Source organism: Leguminivora glycinivorella, chromosome 26, assembly GCF_023078275.1.
Source record: "Leguminivora glycinivorella isolate SPB_JAAS2020 chromosome 26, LegGlyc_1.1, whole genome shotgun sequence".
Taxonomy (NCBI): domain Eukaryota; kingdom Metazoa; phylum Arthropoda; class Insecta; order Lepidoptera; family Tortricidae; genus Leguminivora; species Leguminivora glycinivorella.
The window spans coordinates 9,985,923-10,013,535 of NC_062996.1; the positions used below are offsets into that span (position 1 = coordinate 9,985,923).

The following is a 27,613-nucleotide window of genomic DNA, read 5'->3' on the forward strand; positions in this document are numbered from 1 at the left end:
AAAGCATAGGTGCCTTTCATTTTACCATAGCAAGAAAACTTTAAATTTTCATTTATATCATCAATGCCTGAGTTTAAATATAAAAAAAATCATTTACTTAGTCTGATCACACCTCTAGCAAATCGTAGAAATGTCATTTTTTAAGGTCAAACTTATATGGCACTGGTCCCACTAACATCGAATGCGATGAGCTATCGGCGATAGAAACGAATAGAGATGAAACGAATAGTTGATTAGCCGGATACCGGATATTCGGTATCCGGCCGCCGAATATTCGGCCAGCAGAATTTTACCTACAATACCTACAATGTAAGCAGGAACCGGGCGCGTCGTGCAGGTTTTGACTTGTTTCGGAGTAAACTTCGCGCGGAGTCCGTTTTAAGTGCAAATTAGTTTTGTTATTATTACATTCATGGCAAAATGTCCGTTTAAATGTTAATATGTTTAATAATAAAGGGTTATGATTATAACCGTAACTGTTTTTTTACATTTAATTAGTTTACCCCAAAATCATTCAGTGAAAAATAGCACATCCGGCATCCGGCCGAATAGGCCGGATACCGAATAGTAACCGAGTATTCGGTGCATCTCTAGAAACGAACTAAAGATAGTCGCTCCCGTGTAAATAAAAGAGAAAGCGAGCGAGTTATAGTTCATCGCTCGGCGACGAACTATAACTGAGCATTTCTTTTTTTTTGCCACTTTTATGAAGTGTGATATTTTTGAAAAAAATATGCTATTTCTACTCAGAATTACTAGCTTTTTCAATCCTAGTAGTTAAAAAAATTGTCCCATACAATTTTTTCTTATTTTGTTACCATTTTCCGTACATGTTGTATGGGGTAACAAAAGAGGAAAGCAACAAAAATGTATGGAAATTCTGGGACACCTTTTGTCTCCCAGTGAGATTGAAAGTACTCGTGATTCTGAGTACAATTGACCTAAAATTTCCTAAAACAATCAATTTTTTTTATTGGCAAAAAAAAAAAGAAATGCTCAACTCGCTCACGCTATCATCGCGTCTCGTCTCTCGTCGCGATAGCTCATTGCTTACTCGCTTTGGTGACCAGTGCCTATAACCGTGACGTTTAAACAATATTCTGTTACTAGACCAATTCTCCTTTACTCTCTTCTTCTTTTACTTCTTCCTTTACTGGTTTTGGTGCAATTTGGTCAACAACCTGTAAACAAAACAAAATATATTTAAAAGTTTTTTTTTACTGAAATAATTTTTATAAAATATTCCAATGGTTTGTGTTAGTTTATTTGAAAATATACGCAGCTAAAAAATCTGTGTGTGGTGAGAGGTTAAGGATTTCACCAACCCCTTACCTCCCGTGGGTGTCGAAGTTACAATACAATACAAATCCACTTTATTGCACAACCTTAGAAATGTACATAGGAACACACACATTACAATAAATTTTATTTTATAATAATAAGTTATTATGGAATATGGATTCAATTTGTTGTGTGGGGTATGGGCTAGCAATCTGTCACTGCCATATCACAATTGGGTTTCTATCGACCCCTTAATTGCTAAGGGCCGGTTGCATCAAACCATCTGTCATCGTTAAAGCGTTCGTTAAATTTTATTGTATGGGAAGTTCCATAGACGTCTGATGCGTGAAGATGATGTGTCTGTCAAATGTGATTGGTGCAACTGGCTCCTTTTCGGTATTCAGGCGTGAATTTGTGTGTACATATTATATATGTATATTTATTTATATACATGTAGAGTTGAGTGGTAAATTAAGGGCAATTACACTGTGTGGTTCAACTAATGCGGTCACCTATCGGAAAGTATGAGACCGTAACCGACATTGTTTTCATGTGTAAATGCCGCTTAAACTTATGGAAGAGCTTACTCTCTGTTGGACGGAGACCGCAACCGCTCACTGCTAACCTGCACAGTATAAAAAAAAACCTTTAAAGTGGACCCCCTGTAATCTCTTAAAATCTACTAGTTAAAAAAAACTTTAACATCTACAGGTTAGGTAAACTTTATAGTAATAAAAAAAATAAAAAGATGGATGTCCACTTTGAAAGCTTTTTTCCTACTGTTACGAATTCTTCTAAATGGTTTGCTATGTTAAGAAGTTTTTAAGATTTTTGAGAAGGGGATACCGATTAATTAAATGGATCTCCATTTAGAATAAATGATTTTTAGATAAAAGGTATGTCACCCTTATTAACCCTTTAGAGCATTAAAAAAAAATCTTTCAGTTGTCAATAGAGTTCAACATCATATCAGCCATAAATGGCTTCGTATGCAGTAAAGGGTTAAGTATAGGCTAAACCCATTTGAAAGGGATATCGGTTGATAATGATTACCTATGGTCCTGGCAAAATGGATAAACCCATACAAACCCTATTGAAAGGGATATAGGGTTCTGGTAAACTAGTAAGCAGGTGTTACCTGTGGTTCCCTTACTTCTCTCGCTCGCTAGTATCGACCAAAGCACTCTGCAAAATGGATAAACCCAAACCCTATTGAGAGGGATACAGGTTTGTGGTAGACTAATAGTAAGGAAGGGTTACCTGTGGTTCTCTCTCCCTTTCTTTCTCGCCGGCGAGTGTGTTGGCCAGATAAGGAGCGCGAAGGACGCATCGCCAGTATAACTTCTCAACAGGTCTGTTCACGCTCCAGCCTGCTAGTCTCACGCCGAGTGTACGCCAATAGCGAACTTCGCATCTATAAAAAAATATAAGATTAACTAAGTTTTTAAGGAACATATCCCGAAAATATCGCCAAAGATGGGAAAGGATCTAAAATAAGCCAAAAACGTATGACGTGATTAATGGAAGTCCCCTTAAACTGTATCACAAACCATGCAATTGCAACATGTGTAACTTCACCGGCTGGCGGTGTCTTAATGTCCTTATATGTCAGTACTGCATTACCAGCACGTAGGTCAGCGCAACAACCATACACTTGAGATCACTGTGTATGGTTGTTGACGGTATCCTTATGCAGCAGTACAGCGCTGACGCCGTACCAGCGTTCCGTCCAGCGCCACAGCAAGAGTGAAGTAATTCCATGAGGAATAACTATACAGCTGTGATCAATGTAAAACCATACAACTGAAATGATTGTAACTCACAGGCTGACTGTGTCCTTATGCAGCAGTACAGCACTCATTCCACACCAGCGTGCTGTCCAGCGCCACAGCATACAGTGGAGCAAGTCTAGAAGATGCAACCATACAGCTGTGATCACTCATACATCGTGTGTGAACTCATACAGCTGAAATAACTGTAACTGACAGGCTGACGGTATCCTTAATATAATTATGCAGCAGTACAACGCTGACGCAGTACCAGAGTGCTGTCCGGCGCCACAGCATAGAGCAGCTCCAGCAGACACAACCATACACCTGAGATCACTGTAAACCCATATCCCTGCAATAACTGTAACTCACAGGCTGACTGTGTCCTTATGCAGCATTACAGCGCTGACGGCGCTGCAGCGTGCTGGCATAGAGTGTAGCAGCTCCAGAAGACACAACCATACACCTGAGATCACTGTAAACCCATATCTCTGCAATAACTGTAACTCACAGGCTGACTGTGTCCTTATGCAGCAGCACAGCGCTGACGCCGCACCAGCGTGCTGTCCAGCGCCACAGCACAGAGTGCAGCAGATCCATAAGGCGTAGAAGTACGTGAACAGGTAAGTTGTCGCCGAATCTAAAAAAAAAAACAACATACTGAAATTTCTGACAGATAAAAGACAAAATCATTGATATAAGTAATTGTTCTATTTGGGCTATCAAACTGACTGATCTACAATGTTATTAAAATTCATGACCAAAGTTTAGTTTTACATATCACTTCGTTTAAGACCAAAGAACCGTAGGCGAAAGGCTGACAACCTGTCAATGCAATGTCATAATTTTTTTCAACCCCGTACTTGCCAAGAGTGGCACTGAAACTTGATTAGTTTCATGTTCTCTGCCTACCCCTTTATCGAAATACAGACGTATGTATGAAACTGAAAAGATTTTTGTAAGAATAATGGGATACCAATTACAATACCAAAGCTAAAAAAAAAAAACATTTTGAACCCCTTAAAGTAACTCATTGGATTGGATTGGTATCCCATTTCCAATCAAATGGGTTACCATTTAATTTTTGGTACCTGGGGTTAGTCGGCCCGTGTTCAGCGTCGAAATCTTGTGCGCTAAAGCTGTAAGGCCGGTAGCTGATGGCACCTACTATCTTTGGGTCCCTTTTCCTTATCTGTGGAAACAACATACACAGTTATTTAAGCCAACTACGGTTCGATATCTTTAACACGTTCGGTCCCGGCGACCCAAGTTTTGTGATTAAAAGAAACTTCCTATGCCGGTGACACAAGGTCTGCGATCAAAAACAATCGAACTCCTATGACAGTGACACGTATGTGTCGTCAAACAAATTTACCGGCTGCCGGCGACACAGCAGTTGTGTTCAAAACGTTCATATTTCTATAGTTCTATACGAATGTAGGTTGAGAGAGGCAATGGCTGAAATACTTTAGTTAGAATTAGTATTATCAATTGCAATTTTTTTTTTTTTTATACTACGTCGGTGGCAAACAAGTATACGGTCCGCCTGATGTAAAGCGGTCACCGTAACCTATGGACGCCTGCAACTCAAACAGTGTCACATGCGCGTTGCCACCCCATTAGAAACTTGTACACTCCCTTTTGCTGTGTTAAGTACACAGTGCAATTTCAATTCTTTGTAAAAACGAAGGGTGATATTGGACCGTAGCGCGTCAGATGACGTCTTTAGCGGTCAAAGGGTTAACAGTACCTGATAGAGCGTGGCAGGGTTGAAACAAGTGACGGCAGCAGACTTGTAGAGCGCGGGCCGGGCCTCAAATGTGTTCAGGATGCCGTTTATAACCTGAATATAAACATAAATATTTTGTAGGAGGTAGGGCATAGCGAATGATATTCCGCTTTGTGTGGTAGGGCACAGCACAGCGGATATCGTCTCGTTCGAATCTAGAGCAGAGCCCAACTGGGGTAGTACCTCCGCCTTACAGAAGACCGCAGCCAAATAGCACTAGACCCTACTCATAGTGTTGTGTTCCTGTCGGTGAGTAAGGTTGCCAGAGCTCAACGAGGGTGCGGTGTGCTGATGACGGGAGGACTTACGGAACTAACTTGTTCCGTTTATTGTCCTTTGAGTCGTCGGCAACCCGAACCCTCCTTGGAACTTGTACACTCCTTTTTGCTGTGTACTTAACACAGCAAAAGGGAATGTACAAGTTTCTAATGGGGTGGCAACGCGCATGTGACACTGTTTGAGTTGCAGGCGTCCATAGGTTACGGTGACCGCTTTACATCAGGCGGGCCGTATACTTGTTTGCCACCGACGTAGTATTAAAAAAAAAAAAGTAAGCTTTCGAGAAAGAGAGGGCGAGCGAGATATAGTTCATTCTTTTGTTGGTTTCTTTTCTTCTGGTAAGTAAGGGTAGAGTTGTAACTCCATACATTAGTAAATGCAAGTTATTTGTAGTCATCTAGCGTCACACACACGTCAATCATGCGTCAACTAGCGTAAATTATCAGCACTGCTACTTGTCAATAGAATTATATTTAAAAAAAAAACTTTGCTACTACTTGCCACTTGCTACGTTTACTTAAGAAAACAGCGCTGGTGGCCTAGCGGTAAGAGCATCCCACATTCCGGAGGTCGCGGGTTTGAACCCCGGCTCGTACCAATGAGTTTTGCGGAACTTATGTGCGAGATGTCATTTGATATTTGCCAGTCGCTTTTCGGTGAAGGAAAACATCGTGAGGAAACCGGACTAATTCCAATAAGGTCTAGTTTACCCTTCGGGTTGGAAGGTCAGATGGCAGTCGCTTTCGTAAAACTAGTGCCGACGCCAAATCTTGGGATTAGTTGTCAAAGCGGACCCCAGGCTCCCATGAGCGCTGACTGAACTAAACCTCCGTAAGTTCTGTAGGATGTTACCTCCACGGCGTTTTCAGTCAAAGGAAATAGTAAATCCGATGTACTTAGGATATGTTCAGGAAACTCAACGGTAGTGGGCGTGAAAAACAATTATCCTCTCGTATCGATAGAGTTCAATACCTGAGCATTTCTTTTTTTTTTTTTGCCAATAATTTTTTTTTTATTATCTTAGGGAATTTTAGGTCAACTCAGAATCACGAGTACTTTCAATCTCACTGGGAGACAAAAAGTGTCCCAGAATTTCCATACATTTTTTTTACTTTCCTCTTTTGTTACCCCATACAACATGTACGGAAAATGGTAACAAAATAAGAATAAATTGTATGGGACAATTTTTTTAACTACTAGGATTGAAAAGGCTAGTAATTCTGAGCAGAAATAGCATTTTTTTTTTTCAAAAATATCACACTTCATAAAAGTGGCAAAAAAAAAAAGAAATGCTCACCTACGATTTAAAATTAATTTAATTAATTAGAATTCAATATCTACGAACGTCGATCCACGTTCCGGAATACGAGAAGTTATATGCCGTAGTGCAAGTTGTACGCTAGATGTCACTGTTACCCCCGCAAACTGGGTAATGACTTGTCGTAAAATGTGTAAGTATTTTTTGATGTACACATTTTTCGCTAGATGTCGCTGTACCACCAGCAAACTGGCGAACGATATTTTATGGTTCAATTATATGTAATTAAATTGTAAAATTTATCATTGCTTTTGTAAGGCAAATAACTTCGTTATTTTTGCTCAGATTCAGAATGAAAACATGAAAGCTATATATAAAAATCCCGCCATAAATATGTGGCGTTCAATTTCTAAAGGGTCTCTACTTCGAGGCATGGAAAATCACATGAAAAGTTGTCGTAACTGAATAATAGATGGCGCTGCATTCGAAAAAATCTTGACTGATAACTCTATACTATACTATTCAATATACTCTATGGTTATATACCTCCTTATTGTCGCCCTTCACGTCTATGATGCAACGGACTTGTTTCTCCAGCAAGTAGTCCAACGCTGCATCCAGCAGGCAGATTTTCACTTCTTTATAGCGTTGCCTACAAAAGAAGATTGAGTATATAGAGAATTAGAGTCTGGCTAATGAAAGTTGAACCCAGTATTTTTTTAAAACAGCAACTCTCGATGTCATATCATCGATTGTCATCTGTTAGTGTGACTGTCACTTTAACGAATTTCGGTAAAAGTTAACAGCGAAATCTATAAATAATAATGAATAACACCGTAAAAATTAGTAAAGTAAGTGCTGTAAATTAGATTTTTTTTTTATTATTATAAATGGGCTTACTCTTGACCACAGACTAGCCAAAGGCAAAGACGTGGCCTACGATGGAGTGAGCTCGCCCAGAAGATGCTTGTTCACCCTTGATTTGAAGGTTGCCGGGTTATATGAGCTCGGAAATATAGCCGCCGGCAAGGAATTCCACTCCTTGGCAGTGCGCATAAGAAAAGAAGAAGCAAAGCGCTTCGTGCGGATTCGTGGAATATCCACCAAATAATAAAAAAGAAAACATGTTATCAATGTGTTGCCAGCTCCAATTTTTTTGAAATTGCCACGTTTTTTCGGGATCAACTTTCATTAGCCAGACAACTGTCGAAATGTAGTCGGGCCATTTTTTTTTTCAAAGTTGTCCACCCAACTTTTTTGTAACATGGGTATTTTTTCGCGATTTATACTCAGAATCGCGAGGTCTTTCGATACTGATAGAAAAAAAGTCCCAAGATTTCCATACATTTTTCAAATCTTCCATTCCATTACCACCATACAAAATATATGAAGAAATGGTAACGGAATGGGACACTTTTTTTCTCCTATTAGGATTGAAAGAGCTCGCGATTCTGTGTGGAAACCACATAAAAATTTCCAAATCCAAAAAAAGTGGGGTGGACAACTTTGGCCCAGTCACAGTTACACCAGGGGCGGCTCACTCCGCGATTCTATCGCCGCGCTACAAGTACATCCTGGCGGCCGCGAGTTCGCGGCCTACTCAGGGGTGGCGCGCGTTCTCACGGAATGCACGTTCGCACTTTCTATTGTTACTTTACGTCGCGAGTTTTTTTAAGGTTCATATGCGATGTCCGCGTGTCGAATGGCTAATAATACTTAGTTAAATAGACATCATGAATAAAATAAATACCATAGGACATTCTTACACAGATCTACTACTAATTAAGTCCCACGAAAAAGTTCAATAAGGCTTGTAATGTTGGAACTTGAACAAAAATATATAAATACAGTATATATACTTAGAAAATACCCAAGACTTGAATATAATAGTATAACATTTTATGTGAGTATTAATTCGTTTTAATCCATAGGTAACCCTATCGCCGGACGCCGCGCACGTGCGGCTCGTTTCTTTGTAAGAATTTTGTAGGTATTTAAAAAGGCGGCATTTCGTAAACATCAAAGCAGTGAGCCTTCTGTACTTGTACTATTATATATTCTGTGGTTACACTGCAATCTCTCGACAAAGGGTTAAAACTTTTGAACCTCAGTTTTGACAATTTGGTCCACATTCGACCGACGACCGGTCTGGCTCAGTCAGTAGTGACCCTGCCTGCTAAGCCGCGGTCCTGGGTTCGAATCCCGGTAAAGGGCATTTATTTGTGTGATGAGCACAGATATTTGTTCCTGAGTCATGGATGTTTTCTATGTATATAAGTATGTATTTATCTATTTAAGTATGTATATCGTCGCTTAGCACCCATATACAAGCTTTGCTTAGTTTGGGGCTAAGTTGATCTGTGTAAGGTGACCCCAATATTTATATTTATATTCTTAACTTTATATGTGCTCAAATTGTCAAATATTAATATTAGCACGCCATCTAGCCGACAATCAACCAAAGTTGTAGTGCCAGTTAAGCAATCATACATTTTTCTTGATGGCTCTGAGGTACATTTTTCCTTAGATATCATACAAAAATATATAAATAAATATTATAAGACATTCTTACACAGATTGACTAAATCCCACAGTAATCTCAAGAAGGCTTGTGTTGTGGGTACTCAGACAATGATATATATAATATACAAATAACTATAAAACTCCCGTGAGACTCATACATATTTAAAAATATTTTAAGCGGGTTACTCACGTATTAAGTCGATAGAGCGTTCGACATGTTTCGGCTCAATTTCGAGAGCCTTTCTCAAGAGTAGCGACACCCCGCCTTTACATGTCGAGAGCGCGACGCGACTTTATGCGTATATACAAATACTTATACACATAGAAAACATCCATGACTCAGGAACAAATATCTGTGCTCATCACACAAATAAATGCCCTTACCGGGATTGGAAGCCAGGACCGCGACTTAGCAGGCAGGGTCACTACCCGCTAGACCAGACTGGTTGTCAGATATTATTTGTCGATACGGAGTAACTACAGGTCAATTCACAAGAGCTGGCACGAATGGAACGAATGTTTGAATGAAAATATGCATGTGTGTGACAGATTAACCAATAAAATGGTGGCTCTTGACAGTTACGACTGTATACCAATACAGGTGTCACTCACACAATCAAAGTTTCGTTCATTTCATTCGTGCCAGCTTTCGTGAATCGACCTGTAACTTAAGTCATAAATAAAGCAGCTATATCTGCCGAATCCTACACCGGGGCAAACGACGCAACGGAGCCACGCTGTTTCGTCATCGCCCAAATCAATTGTTTAGTTATAATACTTTTATTCTTTGTAATGTTTTTTTTTAATGTTCTTATTTACTGTTTTTTTTTTATTATTTAATTTCTTCACGCATTGGATTTATCTGTAATGTCATTGAAATATGTTTTTAAATAAATAATAATAATACAATAGTTAAACTAATACCTGTTAGGATGCGTAACACCAATGTCTATATCCTTGATGTCCTCCCACGTGAGTCCGGTGACGTCCGTGATGCTCGACTCGGAGAGCCGCTGCAGCCCCTGGTCGTGGAGCAGCACCAGCTGGCCGTCCTTCAGGGTCCGGACGTCCAGCTCCACAAAGTTGCATTCTCTTTCTACGCACTGAATAATAAAATATTACATTGTTATTCAATCCTGTTGTGTTGCCTGTGTGGTGACGGGTTAAGAATTTCACCACCCCCTTTCTTCCCGCGGGTTTCGTAGAAGGCGACTATGGGATATGGGTTAAATTGTGGCGTAGGCGAGAGGCTGGCAACCTGTCACTGCAATGTCACAGTTTCGTTTTCTTTCAACCCCTTATTTGCCAAGAGTGGCACTGAAGCTATAGTAGTTTCATGTGTTCTGTGTACCCCTTTATGGGATACACGCGTGATTGTATGTATGTATTGTTATTCAATTGTTAGATTTGCTACAGTATTTTTATTTGCAATTATGGACGTCCAGCTCCACAAAGCTGCATTCTCTTTCTATTTCTACACACTGAATAATAAAATATTACATTGTTATTCAATTGTTAGATTTGCTACAGTATCTTTATTTGTAATTATGGACGTCCAGCTCCAAAGTTGCATTCTCTTTCTACACACTGAATAATAAAATATTACATTGTTTTACAATTGTTAGATTTGCTACAGTATCTTTATTTGTAATTATGGACGTCCAGCTCCACAAAGTTGCATTCTCTTTCTACACACTGAATAATAAAATATTACATTGTTATTCAATTGTTAGATTTGCTACTGTATCTTTATTTGTAATTATGGACGTCCAGCTCCACAAAGTTGCATTCTCTTTCTACACACTGAATAATAAAATATTACATTGTTTTCAATTGTTAGATTTGCTACAGTATCTTTATTTGTAATTATGGACGTCCAGCTCCACAAAGTTGCATTCTCTTTCTACACACTGAATAATAAAATATTACATTGTTTTCAATTGTTAGATTTGCTACAGTATCTTTATTTGTAATTATGGACGTCCAGCTCCACAAAGTTGCATTCTCTTTCTACACACTGAATAATAAAATATTACATTGTTTTCAATTGTTAGATTTGCTACAGTATCTTTATTTGTAATTATGGACGTCCAGCTCCACAAAGTTGCATTCTCTTTCTACACACTGAATAACAAAATATTACATTGTTTTCCCCCTTGTTCCTCGTAGATAACCAAGTTTGATAACTGGCTTTGTATGAGGAAAAAATGTTCTTCTTTGCTTACCCGGTTTGGAAACGAGAATTTATCTCGTAGAAAACCTTTATTTTTTGCAGTTTTCCACAAAGAATTTACTTTCTTCTTTGCTTACCCGGTTTGGAAACAAGAATTTATTTTTCCTTGTAGAAAACCGCATATAATAATGGTTTTCTATGAGGAAAAATAAATTATCGTTTCCAAACCGGGTAAGCAAAGAAGAATATTTTTTCCTCATACAACGCCAGTTATCAAACTTGGTTATCTACAAGGAACAAGGGTGTTTTTTCAATTGTTAGATTTGCTACTGTATCTTTATTTGTAATTATGAAAAATTAAACAGACCAGATTGAAGGTGCTAATTTTGAACTACAATCCATACTAATATTATAAATGGGAATGTGTGTGTGTCTGTTTGTTTGTCCGTCTTTCACGGCAAAACGGAGCAACAAATTGACTTGATTTTTTAAGTGGAGATAGTTGAAGGGATGGAAAGTGCCATAGGCTTCTTTTTGTCTCTTTATAACACCCCACTTAAGTAAAATGGGGGTCGGAAGTTTTTATGGAATAAGCTAGTAAGAAAATATTTTAAATTGATAGATTTCTTAGAGTAGAAGCGCTGGTGGCCTAGCGGTAAGAGCGTGCGACTTTCGATCCGGAGGTCACGGGTTCGAACCCGGCTCGTACCAATGAGTTTTTCTGAACTTATATACGAAATTTCATTTGATATTTGCCAGTCGCTTTTCGGTGAAGGAAAAACATCGTGAGGAAACCGGACTAATTCCAATAAGGCCTAGTTACCCTTCGGGTTGGAAGGTCAGATGGCAGTCGCTTTCGTAAAAACTAGTGCCTACGCCAAATCTTGGGATTAGTTGTCAAAGCGGACCCCAGGCTCCCATGAGCCGTGGCAAATGCCGGGATAACGCAAGGAGGATGATGATGAGATTTCTTAGAGTATATTTACTTGGAAATATGGACATAAAAACAGACCAAATGCCTATTTTTATTTTAAGTACTATATCATGTAACAATTTCTAGAGTTCATTTAATTTTGTAAGCTTATTTTATAAGAAACAGTGATAAGTGCTCCCTCAGTGAACAGTTTCAAAAACAGACTTGATAAACATTTAAAACTAAAATATAAACATTAACTATAGAACAACAAGTGCAGTGATATACACGCATCAGCCATCAGCTGCTAGTGTATCAAATAATATAATATAATATAATAATATATAGTAAAATGAAATTTTGGATATAACTTATATTTTGTCTGCTTTAACTTTTTCTAATTTTTATTTTTTTTTTAATGGGAGAGGATCGGGCTGCCAAGAGGGCGTATCTGGGAAGACCATCTGGAGGCCGCCCGGCACGTCGGCCCAGATACCGCTGGGGAAACAGCGTGATGGCGGATCTGTGTCAGCTACAAGCTGATAATTGGCAGGAAGCTGCGCTGCTGCAGGATCGGGATAAGTGGCGTGCTCTCGTTTTGGAGGCCAAGATCCTCTTTGGATCACAGTGCCATACTAGTTTTAGTTAGTTAACTTTAACTATTTGTGACTTGAATATAATGCCTAAAAATACCAAACACAGTGTTTGAAACAATGCGTTAGTATGGAAATCTCTTTCTTTACAAAAGACATTAGCAGGGATTTTTGTTAATGCTTAAAAAAATTATAAAGTTACACTACCACTTATTACCATTACGCTAAAGTAAAACTTAATACTTATAAATCGAAACCTACTTAAAACTGCCTCAAAAACTTTATAAAGAAGCAACAACACGATAAATAATAGCAGAAAATCGATAAAACTTACATATTTAAATGCTTCCAAAGTGTTTTCTGGCGCGTCCAACCCCGCCCCTCTGTGAGCTATGCACTGCACCACTTGATCAGGATTCGCTTCGGCCTCCTTAGAGCCAACCTCTGGACCGAATATGCTCATAACATTCACCGGATCCGGTCTCTTTAAACGCGTACTATAATACGTAGCCACACCAAGCAATCCAACATCCAGTCCAAACGGCAAAACTAAGCAAACAACGGAAAAAACAAAGTAAATGAACGAAAATAAATAACTAAAGCTATTGTAGATGATATTAAATATTGTAGTAAACATTTTTCGGTCGTTCGTTCGAAAATATTAGTGTTTGTTTAGGTTATGTTAATAGAAAATAAATACAATTACAAATGATTGGGGAGGGGCTGTTTTGACAGCTGCGGTGCGTTTCGATATTGCAACGTTTTGAAATCGTTATTATGTAATTTTTGATATGGGATTCTAAAATTTAAAAATCCATGTGGTCTAAAATAAAATAACCTCAATGCAATAAAAAAAAAGTTTGAGGACTTGATTATACCATTCTAAAAAAAATGCACTTACTTCCAGTGAAAATGTTTCTATTTTGTGTTTTAATCCACATTAAACATTTTCAAGAGAAGATGTTAGATTACCAAGTCAAGTGATTGGTCAAATGGAGGTCAAATGATAATAATTTGGGTGTACTGCGTTTAGTTAATACTTTACTGCATTTAAAAGAGCTAAGTAGCTAACAAATGATCGCTCCACCGCGACCGTGAAATTTTTTTCACGTGACAGCGAGAAATAAATATCTCTATCTCTCTTCCACTTTCCGGATAGTATGTTGATGACCTTGGTGCGGCGTATGTTAGCACTTTTACGCTGCCATAGGATTCTCCGGTAGTGCGCGAACAGTAGGTCTAGGTAGGAACGTAAATAAAAGACAAGTCAGAGGATAAACACTTAAAAATATAATTTTATTTGAACTCTTTTACAGGAAAATTTTTACATAACTACAATCATAGCTGGGCATTAACTCGTTAATCCGTTAATCGTTAATTAACGAAGTTAACATTTCGATTAACGGATTAACTTTTAAGTTAACTTGAAAAAATGTTAACGGACTCGTTAACTTCCGTTAAATTTCTCCGAGTCCGTTAATCGTTAATCTAGTAGGGCACAGGCGCCATCTGTGCTGCGAAAAACACCTTCTGAACGCTACTATAAAAGCCCGAAGTACGGCAAATCCTATGATTTGCCGGTAAATCCTAGGTTTTACCGATGTCGATTGCTAAAAGTCCGAAATATTACCTAAAAAAGTATTCTTCACGTGGATTTGCTTTTACTAACTTTGATTCGGTGAATCCTAAGCTTTACCATGGCGACTGTTGTAGTGATAGGGCAGCAAATTCGAGCCCTATTTACGACCACATTCGCTTCCCTAGCCTCTACCGCCCAAAGTGCCACAACAGTCCCGTCACCGCCAGTATCTCTCCTGACACAGCTCTTGGCAGTAGCTCAGGCGATCACTGCCTTCCACGTGCAGCCTAGAGTACTTCGGCCTTTTACAGAAATATAATACGTTATAGTGGATACTGATGCAACTAAATATTGTGTTAACGGATTAACGATTAACTTTAACTTACGTTAAATTTGTCGAAATGTATCGCTTTAACGATTAACGAAGTTAACTTTTTTAGTAACGGATTAGCGATTAACGAAGTTAACTATTTGATTAACGGTGCCCAGCTATGACTACAATCATTCGAGCGTGTAAGTAAGTAGACATAGACACACTGTCTCCTAAGTTTCTAAACAATGCAATGTGAGGACGTACTTAATGAAAATAAATCCGCTCATAGCTGATAGACGGCCAACCAAATCTTGGCGCGAAATTCAAGTTTTCTGTAAGAATTTCTTTCACCCCTACATTTTCAATAAATATTTAAGAGTTATAGTATAGCTAGTGGATGATTTAGCCATCATCAGGTTTAGGAAGACACTCCTCATTTTATGAAGACAATTAGCCGATGAGCCCTAATTTTTTCAAATTTGCCCTCTTTTTGTAGTGCCAAAATTTGGGTGACAGTCTTGTATTAATTTAAGTACCATTTTTTTCCGACTACATTTACTTGCTCAACAATGGAACAAATCTATTATTAAGCACTGGTCCCACCGCGAGCTAGTAAGCTATGAGCTACCGGCTATAAAAACGAACAAAAGATAATCACTCCCATGTAAATAAAAGTACTCGCCCAGCGGTGTGCTATTAAAATCGCCGTGTCTCTTATTTGCACGGGAGTGCTTATCTTTTGTTCATTTTTATAGCCGATAGCTCATAGCTTACTAGCTCGGGGTGAGACCATGCAGTGCCTCAAACTCTCACGGCTCAGCCACAACATTGGTCTAAGCGCGACAGCGGGAGCGGCGGCCATACATCTGAGCGAGACACAGCGATGGGACTTTTCATTCGCACATATGGCTGCCGCTCAACGCTGTTGCGCTTAGACCAATGTCGTGGCTGGGCCACATCTCGGACACTGGCGATCAAATATATGAAAGAGGCGCGTTCCTAGCACACATTCTAAGCTCGTGTAGGTGAACGCGTACCATGCTTGTATGAGTGAGATATGACAGGTCGATTGTTCGCGTTTTTGACAGGCGGTAACTGTCAGGTAACCGAGAGGGGGTGGGCGGCACTTTTAACGGGGAGCGGGAGTGGCCATGCTGTACGATAGTACTCTTTATTATACTGTACCGTGGCTGGGCCGTCAAACTTCTTAAAACTTAATCCTTATAATCCAACACCTCAATTCTCCCGGTCTTCTTGAAAAGAAAGTAGTCAATGATATGCCTTATGATGAAGAGGCCTGTCTCCACGACAGTCAGCACGCTGGCGCCTACGAAGAGAGCTGTAGTTCCACCGAGAGATGCTGCAGAAGAAACCAGGTTAAAGGACAGTCACCGTCAGTTATATTGTTTTGGAGAGTCTGAGGTGCTTAATAATACAGCCCCAGTCTTTAAGTTTGTTGTCAGTAATCAAATGTCGGAGTGCCTTTCATTTAGTAGAAAACTTGCAATTTCGATTTGAAAGCCTGGATGTGAGGCGTGTGGCACTGGCTTTATATATGTGTCGTCAGTATGTACCTAGCCTACGTGGTAAAGTCGGCACTAAGAGAGCGCGCATACGGGCAACTGTTGTCGCGACTATGGCCTAGTATGAAAGTGCGCACACGAGGCGACGGAACTTTTCACACAAATTCGAAAGTCGCCGAGCAACTGTTTGCCTCCGTGTGCGCGGGCCCTAAATAGAAGTGTGGGTTTACTCTGACAAGCCAACTTAAGCATTAGAAGAGGCAGAAAATTTGAAACTAAAGGAGATGGATTTTCCAAAGACATTCTAATATACTTCTTCTGACAATGCTATTTCGTATAAATAAATAAATATTATAGGACATTCTTACACAGATTGACTGAGTCCCACGGTAAGCTCAAGAAGGCTTATGTTGTGGGTACTCAGACAACGATATATATAATATACAAATACTTATATACATAGAAAACATCCATGACTCAGGAACAAATATCTGTGCTCATCACACAAATAAATGCCCTTACCGGGATTCGAACCCGGGACCGCGGCGTATTAGGCAGGGTCACTACCGACTACGCCAGACCGGTCGGCCAAATAAATGTATGGTGGGTATGAGAAACAGGCAGAAACTTACTTACCATAAAACAATTAAGCAAACACGTTACACAATCACAGCCACAAGCCAAAAGATATACCTAAGTGTAAGAAACACATTAGAATTATCTCGTGCAACAAGTATTAGACATAATCCAAGATATCACCTTCCCATTCCTTAAGGTTGAAATCCATGCCCGCCTAAGCCATGCAACTTAGTAATATTCTTCAAAGTAGGTAGTTGTTTACAAAGTGCGCACAAAGTTGCAAAGGTATAATGTAAGAACAAAATAGGCACATCACATTCATTTCTAGAACATCACAATAGTGTTATTCTAAGTTCCAAGTACTTGATTTAAAATAGGTACTTGATTTTACAACGTATCCAATAAAGTCCCAAGTTGTATTCTATAATAAGGTCACGTTCTCCGATGATATATCCTCTGCCGTCAAATCCTCGCCGCTAAAAGCCATGTAAACCAACGAAAAGAGACATTCGAGGTGGTCATTTACACGAAACCGATCAAAGCGTGCCAAATGGTGCAAGTTTTACAAAATAAAACACACAAGTACAGCACAAGTCTCGGCACCCACAGATACACTTAAACCATCACAGCATCACACTAGTGCAATTCTTTTCACATAGAATATACGTTCCACTGAACCAACCGAACAGATCCTCAAGAGTAAAAATGACGTCTCTGTGCAAACGTAGCTTGGGTGGCATCAGGTTGATCCGAAGAGCTGCCACTGGTCCTTCGTCTCCGTTATAGTCGGAGCCATTGCTAGCAGGATAGACAGCCGCATAGAAAAAAAAAAGTTTTTGAAAAGCACACCACTCGGGGTCTTCGTGGCAAATAGAGAAGTATAGCTAGTAGCTAATATACGACTTTTGCACGCTTAGAAAGTCTGGTCTTCTCTACTATACTCGAACATCTGTATCTTTCTCTTTTACTGAAATGAAACTGAGGGCATCAGTCTGAGGCACTCAACGCTGACGCATAATTAAAGTGACCGAGAGAGATGGTGACAATTTGAAAAGTGGTACCTAACAGGTTTTTGCCAAATTTGAAAAAAGCATATTTTTGACCTCGTTAAAGTTAGGCTTAGAATAAACTTAAAACTGAAGTCTGCCGTGAGTGAACTTGAACTCACACGGTCCAGAGCGATAGGTACTCAAGCCCTCTGTCAGCTGTGCCACCAAGACTTCAACCAAGCCAGCAAAATTGTATACGATACGATGAATACAATAGTACTCTTTATTATACTGTGCCCGTGGGTTAAAGGCGAATTTTTGAAAAAAATCATAAACTTAAAACTACTTACACATATCACTTACCGAATAACGACCTTTTTTGTATGAGAATAGTAGTTGAGCTCGGCACATTGAGGTAGGCAGGAGCATTTAGCCAAGTTCTTCGGCAAATTGATGAGGATCTCAACATTGCGTCCGATGCACGCCATGCCGTGCGCGTCACAGACTTCGCCATCTTAAATAAACACAGGACACAAAATGGCAATATTTGACACTATTAAATTAAATAAGCACTATTTTTTAGATTGAAAGTGTGGTGAAATTGCAAATCGGGACTGTTTTTTTGGGTTTTTTGTCAGTTGTTTGACGGACTGACGGCCAGCTTTTTAAATGTCATGTTTGAAGAGGTTATAATTTTAAGGTTTGTTGTAAGGGAATTAAACTTTTTAGTGACAATTTTAGCTGTGAAAAAAGTATAGAGAGAGATGAATTATTTAAATAAAAAACATAACTAAATTACGTAGGCAGTAGATATACTCTGTCAACCAAGTCTGTCAGTAAATAAGAACAAAGAAAACTATATGGATCCTTTTCTTTACGGTGCTAGAGAAAAGGATACCTATAGTTTTCTTAGTTCTTATTTACTGACAGACTTGTTTGACAGAATATATGTCTTTACCTCCTTTAATGTGGAAAAAAGGTCGACATCCACAAAACATGATGGCCATGCGGCTTCTGCAGTGCATTTGGCAAAGTCCGAAACTGTATGCCTAAAAAATTGAAATTGGTTAGGCCACAGAATTATAATTAAACCAGAATGAGTAGTTAGGCCAAAAAGTGTGTCCACATGAGAGGTTAAAGTTGGGGCTGGTGTCCCTCTCGCACTTATTACCACTATCAAAATCATTTGAATGACGTCATCACTGTCATCATTTGGGGATACCAGTCAATATTCAAAGTTACTACCAAATCTACTAAAACCCAATTAAAGGTTTTTAATAATTGCGCAATTTTTTGATTTTTTGGCTTCATAATAATGACTTACCAATTCGTTACAAGGTATTAATACCCTTGCCTCGATATAATACGAAAATAATTTAAGAAGTTTATAAACTTAGTTATCATACAGGTAAAAATACTACTACTATAGTAATTTTTTAATACTGGTCACACGTGCGAGAGGGACACCAGCCCCAACTTTGACCCTCTCATGTGGACACACTTTTGCTAGTCTGTCAAGAACGCCTTTATGCGCCGGTGATAAGGTTCAATTTAGTACGGCAAAAAAAGTGTGAGCTCAGTCCCTATTGTAGGTCGATGGGTTAGGCTAACTAAAAAGAGCAGAAATCAAAAAGTGGCAACATTGTAGTATCATCCCTTTCAAATCTGGCTTAAAGGTCTCGTAACCAGGCCATAATTTTCCAAAAAAAAAAAAATCCTTTCAAATCGATATGTGACATATGTGTGAGAGAAAACGGGACGACACTCCATATAGTAAGGCGGCGGAATTGAAAAAAGTCGTCTAGTTTTGAAGTTGATATGACTGGAGAGTATACTGCCGACAAGTGGTATCGTTGTGATCGGTAGACTTTACTGAGTACGAAATAATGACTTGTCGCATTCTCAGACTGTGGGGGGGTTAACTATGACGTCACAAAGATCGCGGTCCCAGGTTTCAATTTTTTGCCAATTTGTCTAGAACCCCTTATCCAATTTTGAAAAATGAGGTGTCGATTGAAAGCGTATAACATGCTGATTAAGATTTCTTATATGTGAAAAGTATAGTTTTGTTAGTTATTTTTTAATTAACAATAATGCAAAAAAAACTTTTTTTTTACTCTCTTTTTTGATTTTTGTGACTCAAAAAGGCAATGAAAACGGCCACTTAGCTAAAAAATATGTTATATAAATCATTTAACTACATTATTAAGCTATCTGTTGCTTTTTAAATTTGTACGATCGGATAATAAATAAGCAAACTACAACCACATACCTGTAGGCGGGGAGTACCGCTTGACACGCGTTCCCATACATTCGGCGTCTATCAAATTACACCTCGCGCAAAATTCGTTTCAAGCAGATATACCTCTAATCTTATTCATCGTAACCTACCAATATTGGTATCATTTGAAAGGACAATTAAAGTACTTTAAGAAACAATGTCAATCATTTTCTTAAAATCAATAATCGCCAGTCTGCGGTGGTTACAAAGGAAAAAAGTGGGTATGCAATTTGACTGGTTTCCTAGGTTTGATACCCTAGACGAGTTTAAAAGGGGAGGTAAAGGTGACATATGGGTTGTTCTCTGGCCTAAAAGCTATACAGAGGGTCAGGGGAGAAAAAAACTAGGGTTTAAGTTTAGTTTTAAGTTATTTTTTCTTTTATTTGTTGATTTTATTGTGTTTAATTTTTTTGTAATTTTATCAAGGATACACGTTGGTTTCTTTTGCTGAAAATTCCCTTTTTTATGAGAAATGTTATAAATTTCATGGCATTTTCCGATAGAGACTAAAATTAACTTTCAAATAAGGCCACATAGTCATACTGATACATAGTCATACCCTTAATATTATATAAGTAAAAGTATGACTATGTGGCCTACTGATACATAGCCATACCCTTAATATTATATAAGTAAAAGTATGACTATTTGGCCTTATTTGAAAGTTAATTTTAGTCTCTATCGGAAAATGCCATAAAATTCATAACATTTCTCATAAAAAAGGGAACTTTTAGCAAAAGAAACCAACGTGTATCCTTGATAAAATTATAAAAAAATTAAACACAATAAAATCAACAAATAAAGGAAAAAATAACTTAAAACTAAACTAAAACTTAAACCCTAGTTTTTTTCTCCCCTGACCCTCTGTGTAGCTTTAAGGCCAGAGAAAAACCCATATGTCACCTTTAGCTCCCCTTTTAAACTCGTCTAGGGTATCAAACCTAGGAAACCAGTCAAATTGCATACCCACTTTTTTCCTTTGTAACCACCGCAGACTGGCGATTATTGATTTTAAGAAAATGATTGACATTGTTTCTTAAAGTACTTTAATTGTCCTTTCAAATGATACCAATATTGGTAGGCTACGATGAATAAGATTAGAGGTATATCTGCTTGAAACGAATTTTGCGCGAGGTGTAATTTGATAGACGCCGAATGTATGGGAACGCGTGTCAAGCGGTACTCCCCGCCTACAGGTATGTGGTTGTAGTTTGCTTATTTATTATCCGATCGTACAAATTTAAAAAGCAACAGATAGTTTAATAATGTAGTTAAATGATTTATATAACATATTTTTTAGCTAAGTGGCCGTTTTCATTGCCTTTTGAGTCACAAAAATCAAAAAAGAGAAAAAAAAAAGTATTTTTTGCATTATTGTTAATTAAAAAATAACTAACAAAACTATACTTTTCACATATAAGAAATCTTAATCAGCATGTTATACGCTTTCAATTGACACCTCATTTTTCAAAATTGGATAAGGGGTTCTAGACAAATTGGCAAAAAAATGAAACCCGGGACCGCGATCTTTGTGACGTCATAGTTAACCCCCCCACAGTCTGAGAATGCGACAAGTCATTATTTCGTACTCAGTAAAGTCTACCGATCAGCCGGCGTATCATGCTTCCAATTTTATCACTTATCCACGTGGATAAAGTATCCGTCACGCTTTGGCAAGTATGTCAGTGTGAGAGTGACAAATGTCTTATCCACGTGGATAAGTGATAAAATTGGAAGCATGATACGCCGGCAGAACGATACCACTTGTCAGCAGTATACTCTCCAGTCACATCAACTTTTTCCGAGACCCTCTCGCCGCTCTACTAATATAAGTCATAAGATATTTATTCACAAAGCTAATTTACACGTTCAAAAAAATATAATAATAAGTAATACATGCCTATTTAAATATGACGTAATACAATAAACTCGATTTCACATCAACTACGATGTTGCCACTTTTTAATGTCTGCTGTTTTTGGTCAGACTATACGTTACTGTATAAGCACAGTAGAATAAAGCAAGGAACACACTACGCGGACGTCCGTCGTAAAACGACCGCGGACGGGAATCTGGACAATGGAAATACACGTAGCCGTGCAAACTATCGGTCGACGGACGTGGACGTGGCCTTGAGCGCACGGACGTCCGATCGAAATCTGGCTCTCTGGATGTTTTGTTCCGAGCACACTGATAGGTCGCGGTCGCGGTCGTTTTACGACGGACGTCCGCGTAGTATGTTCCTAGCTTAAATGGTATAAGCGTGGTATAGCAAATCTGGTGCCGTAGCCGAATGACATTTCTGCGACGCGAAACGAAAACGAAACGCCGCGAAAGGCAGTCACGAGCGTTTCGTTTCGTGAGCGTTTGTGCCATTCGGCTACGCACCCTGGGCCGATCACATCGTCAACAGCAAAAGTAGAGAGAGGATTTACCCGGATGGAGTCACTAATCCATTCATCAGGGTACCGGCAACGACGTTGTTCCGGACGAAGATTCTTCACTCCAGGAGCAGCTTGGATTTCCACTGCCTGAGACATATCAGTATAGATAGATAGATATATAGATAATCGTTTATTCATCACAAAAGGTAATAGGTACATTTAAAATATACATTGTGTAAAAAATATCTATACCTACTACTAACAAGTGTGACTAGTCAAGAATTTAAAAAATAATAATTGCATTTCATTATTTTCACATTAACATTTCATAAAATTCACTAATGGTATAATTAAATAAATATTAAGTTCATCTTAACAGAATTACGAAATCGTGCCCTATGATAGTCCAAAAAGAAACTGTTCGGAAGAACTCTGTTTCATTCAGCTTAACATAAAGGTGCGACCACACCGCTGCTTAAAAAACGGTGACGGTACGGAATCGCAGTGACGCATCGTATCCGTACCGTTTTTACCGCATGCTCCCCACACCGCTGTTCAAAATACGCAGACGGTATGGAAAGGCAGTGACATTCATATGGGGCACGTCGTGCGTTTCCGGTTTTCCGGTTCGCCGTTTTTTGAGCAGCGGTGTGGCGAGCATGCGGTAAAAACGGTACGGATACAATGCTTCACTGCGATTCCATACCGTCGCCGTTTTATACTCCGAGCAATTATTACTCGATTTTCGACAATCTTGAAATGTAACTGAAAGATATCTAAATGCCAAACCATAGAAAAGGGAAACACGGTTTGACCTTGAACCGCTGTCAAAATTCATTTTAAATAGAAAATAGAAATATAAATATTTTTATTCATGGCAAAGTGAAAACACTACACATACTTATAAGTAGACAAATCAACAACGGAAAATTATTTACACATAACATCACAAAAAGGAAGGTAGTAATAGTAACATATACATGCCACGAAAATGGTCCTAACTCAGCATGTATTTTATTCGTATTTTGTATGTATTTGTGTATTTTGTATGAGGTTTCTTTTGTACACTTAGTTTCCTAACCTACCGACTGCGCCAGTTAAGCTTACCTTAAAATCCATGACCAGCTCTTCACCAGGCATAACTTCTCTAGTGGGGTTCGACAGAGCGTTGGGTATGTCAAATGGCGAATGCACGAAATACTGCAAATTTTGAAGTTATTAATTATATTATTTTCGACATTACATTAGAGGTTTTTTTGAATGATTCACGGTTATTTTCATTAGACTTATATTGACCGGGATACCGCGAAGGAGGGTAGATCGCACGCTGTCTATGCAACTTTTACATCCACCCGCCTTCGTCAGGGTTCCGTGATCATGATGCATGCAACTGCGTCGAAATATCGGGTGCTCGACAAAAATCAAAAAGGTAATCACGGTCTATATCCTGGTCAATATAAGTCTAATTACATACAGGGTTTTATTAGCTCTTCTATTACTTTTTTATTTGTTATTGTAGCTATACATGTGGATCGAACTAATTAAGCAAAACTCACTTTAAAAGCATAGTTCGTAGAGTACACTCTTAATTAATGAGTAAATATTAAAAAAAAACTGCCATCAAATAATGAAATCTAAGTATATTGCTCCGATTAGTCTATAGACATTCTGGCACTAAAACATCACTTATTGAGAGTCTGCCCCCTCAAGTAATGGCACTTGAGCAACTGGTCGACAAACCAGTCCACAACGGAAGAGAAACTGAAACACTACTTATTGGGTGTCGAACAAGCACTTACCTTGATAGCGTTATTCATCGAGTCTACCCTCACAAAGCACTGTCCACTCAAGTAATGGCACTTCAGCAACTGGTCGACGGACCAGTCCACATTCGGGAGGAGGAACTGGTACACCGCGTATTCCGAGTTAAAGGTCATGCACATACCCATTTCGGTCATCACTGGGACCCATTGTACCTGAAATCAGATCCTACTATTTTTACAAGCTTTTATTCAACTGGCCTTGTTAGTATGTTAGTGTACGTCAAAACGTAGAAGCTACATTTGACCCACTTCCCGGTTTCCGATTGAGCTGAAATTTTGCACACATGTGTAAATCACTGCAATATTATGGTATCATGGAGCTGATCTGGACCAGAAAGATGGTCATTTGGTCAAACTCTGTCATGAAACGTCGTATCCCCACCGAGTAAGGGGTGTTTAGAAACGCCTCGGAGAGTAGTAGACGACTGTTAAAAGAAAGGTACAGTGGGAGACAAAAAACTCGTGCCAAAAATTATTTTTTTCCAAAAAACTTAATCTGGTACAGTCTGGCAACTCGCTTTTGATGGAATTATCTGATTATTAAATGTTGATTAGGAGAAACATCTCCAATCGATGTCACTAGGCTTAGAATAAATTTAAAAGTGGAAAATGTCTGCCCTGGGTGAGACTTGAACTCACGGCCTCTGGATCCATGCTCTAGAGCTCTGCCAACTGAGCCACCAAGCCAGCGAAATTTTCCACCACTGATCTGATATACAAGTTTACAAGTTTTTTTACATGGATTTCTCCTACTTACTTCTTTGTCCTGCTTAGAGACCATGACCTTGAGAGGGAAGGTAGGATGAACGTCCAGAGCTAGTTGAAGCAAGTCCACTCCTTTCACAGTTTCATCCGTCTGATACTTCCAGAAGTTCTGTAAATTCATAAGAATGATAATAAATAAGATAAGGGTACATCACCGGCATAAATATGTAATGATTTAGAGGCAAGGCTCGGAACCGGCTTATTTTTTACCGGTTAAAACCGGTTTATTTCGATTTTACTCCGAACTTTTTAAAGAACGCGAACGTTATGAGAACTTTATTTTAACCGAAATAAACCGGTTTATTCGATGAGCGGCGAGACGCACTTAAATACTTACGTTCACGCAGCGAGTTTTTTGTTTGGTTAGAACAGTATTCCCTATCATGCTGAGGAATAAACCGGTTTATTTTGTTCTAAACCGGTTAATCGAACGAAACCATTACGAAAGAGTTCTCCTAAAAACGGTTTAAAAATAGCGGTTTTTTTGAGCGAAAACGAAATTTAAAGGTTTGTCCGCAAGTACATGATAACGGTTTGACAATTTAACCGGTATCCGAGCCCTGTTTAGAGGTCGATTGATGATTTATAGGTCCAAGTGCATCCGTAAGGACCCCCGCAGATAGATATAAGATAAGGTAAGGTAAGCTTTAACCTGCAAGTTGGTGCGAAAAGATACATCGGAGACCAGTTCGATGAAGCCCAGGTAGTATTGGTACCGACCCGGATTGGATTCTTTCGTCACATTCCACAACCTGAAATCATAAGCCTTTTAATCTACTATAATGATTCTAGCATCAAAACTTAACTCTAATCTAAGTAAGTGTAAGGCTGCCAGAGCTCAATGAGGGTGCGGTGTGCTGGCGACGGGAGGACTTACGGAACTAACTTGTTTCGTCTATTGTCCTTTGAATCGTCGGCAACCCGAACCCTCCTTGGAACTTTACACTCCTTTTTGCTGTGTTCTTATATTTATCACAGCTAAAGGAGTGTACACTGTACAAGTTTGTAATGGGGTGGCAACGCGCATGTGACACTCTTTGTGTTGCAAGCGTCCATAGGTTACGGTGACCGCTTTCCATCAGGCGGACCGTATGCTTGTTTGCCACCGACGAGATAGTATTATTGGGGGGTGGAGAGGAGGGGGGGGTATTTTGGGCCTTTCTGCGTCACGTCGACCAGTATGTACTTCATCTACTGTGACGGCCCTTCGTGATTAGATATCCTTACTTATACCCGTTGAATCCAGGATGTTCCAGTTTCTTTGGGCTGTAAGGTCTAGACATCACGTCAATGTCTGGAACACCTGGTGCCATAGCCGAATGGTACAAACGCTCACGAAACGCTCGCGAAACGAAACGCTCGTAAATATCTCTCTATCACTCTTGCGTATTAGCGCGACAGAGCCAGACTACCTTTCGGGGCGTTTCGTTATCGTTTCGAGTCGCAGAAATGACATTCGGCTACGGCACCTGCAACAGCTGCAACCTTAAACTCTTGCCTTAGTTCTCACAGCTAAAAAGTTCAATATGATGAAAAGCATGAGCATTTACGTGGCATTTACACACAAGGTGTGGGGCTGACGTACATTTCTATGGTATCCTGCGCTTTCGCTCGCTGCACTCGATCCAGGAAGCATGCCGTGACTGCCGGGAAAACTGTCCACCAGCTGCGATAATCACGCCGAAGAGATACCACCACCTGTTAATGTAATAGGGATCTCAACACAACACAAGGAAATACGCATCTACATGGACGAATTGCTTGCTATTTAGGGGAAGGATTAACACCGTGAGGAAACCGGACTAATTCCAATAAGGCCCAGTTACCCTTTGGGTTGGTAGGTCAGATGGCAGTCGCTTTCGTAAAAACTAGTGCCTACGCCAAATTTTGGGATTAGTTATCGTCCGATCCGATATCGGATGTAAGACCGATATCCCATACATTCAAGCCGCCATCTTTGATTTTTGCCTTTGAAATCCTTCCGACATCGGATCGGATAATGTGAAAACGCAGTAAGGCGTGATTGTATGTATGTAATTATGTATGTATGTATGTACAAACCGGCTCAGAGTTGTATCTGGACAGTTGCCGCAGGGCGCAGTAGACCGCTCCGAGAAACGCCGCGCAAGTCAGGATGAACCACAACAGCCTGAAGAATTAACAATACAAATTAACCATTCAAAACCTGAGATATCTAAAACAGACTCTACAACCATATCAAAATGACAAGCAGTAAGAGATGTCTTACAATCTGATTTATAACGTCACTATGACATAGTTCTACAGTGGCCTAGGCTTCCAATTGGTTGACCGTACATGAACGCGGCGTGGGGAGCATGCGGAAAAACGGTACGGATACGATGCGTCACTGCGATTCCTTACCGTCACCGTTTTTTAAGCAGCGGTGTGGTCGCACCTTTACTCTTTGAATAAAACTTACTAAACTATCAACCTTCTTTCTAAAAAACATTCTATCATTATCACTCTGGCTGGAAACAAAAAAAAAGCTCCCAGCTGTCACTTCAAATTCCCGTGTTTGACACCATGTTTTCCAAGAGAATATAATGAAAAATTTCAGTCACCTCTCTACCCAATGAAACTGTTCGGACACAGTATGTTTCAAACCATGTAAAGTTGTTTCCTGGCAAAACTTGACATAAGTTCTTGCAGAAAAAATGGACGCCATCATGGATTTTGCGCGTGAGAGACAGCTAAACTTCGTGGTAAGCCCTTTATTCTTCTTTATTTTCCTTCTTTTTGGGGCCATGGCGCTGAAACAGACAAACCAGGGGCCCGTTT

The 27,613-nt window shown here is 39.3% G+C and overlaps 1 protein-coding gene and 1 non-coding gene across 2 annotated transcripts; both read right to left on the reverse strand.

The window, feature by feature from the left end:
• Positions 1–902: 902 nt before the first annotated feature.
• Positions 903–27,536, reverse strand: LOC125240005. The gene is made up of 18 exons (XM_048147803.1): positions 27,397–27,536; positions 26,876–26,963; positions 26,400–26,512; positions 25,467–25,566; positions 24,807–24,923; positions 24,026–24,202; positions 23,334–23,426; positions 22,278–22,373; positions 17,925–18,075; positions 12,913–13,127; positions 9,824–10,002; positions 6,923–7,028; positions 4,801–4,893; positions 4,142–4,242; positions 3,562–3,690; positions 2,542–2,695; positions 1,869–1,906; positions 903–1,181 (listed from the first exon to the last, which is right to left on the reverse strand). Exons 1-18 carry the CDS (start codon positions 27,501–27,503, stop codon positions 1,151–1,153), a joined length of 2,088 nt encoding a protein of 695 aa, XP_048003760.1. The 5' UTR covers positions 27,504–27,536; the 3' UTR covers positions 903–1,150.
• On the reverse strand, positions 24,664–24,736 carry Trnah-aug. Its single transcript has one exon. It is a non-coding gene; the product is annotated as a tRNA-His (tRNA).
• Positions 27,537–27,613: the final 77 nt, after the last annotated feature.

Bases quoted from the DNA above. Each gene is read 5' to 3' on its own strand.
- LOC125240005 (XM_048147803.1), bottom strand. From the start codon at position 27,503: ATGATGGCGTCCATTTTTTCTGCAAGAACTTATGTCAAGTTTTGCCAG. The intron at 26,513-26,875 runs GTTTGTACATAC...TTACATTAACAG, and splicing joins CCAGATACAACTCTGAGCCG to GTGGTGGTATCTCTTCGGCG. The intron at 2,696-3,561 runs GTGAGTTACAGT...ATTTTTTTATAG, and splicing joins CATAAGGACACAGTCAGCCT to ATGCGAAGTTCGCTATTGGC.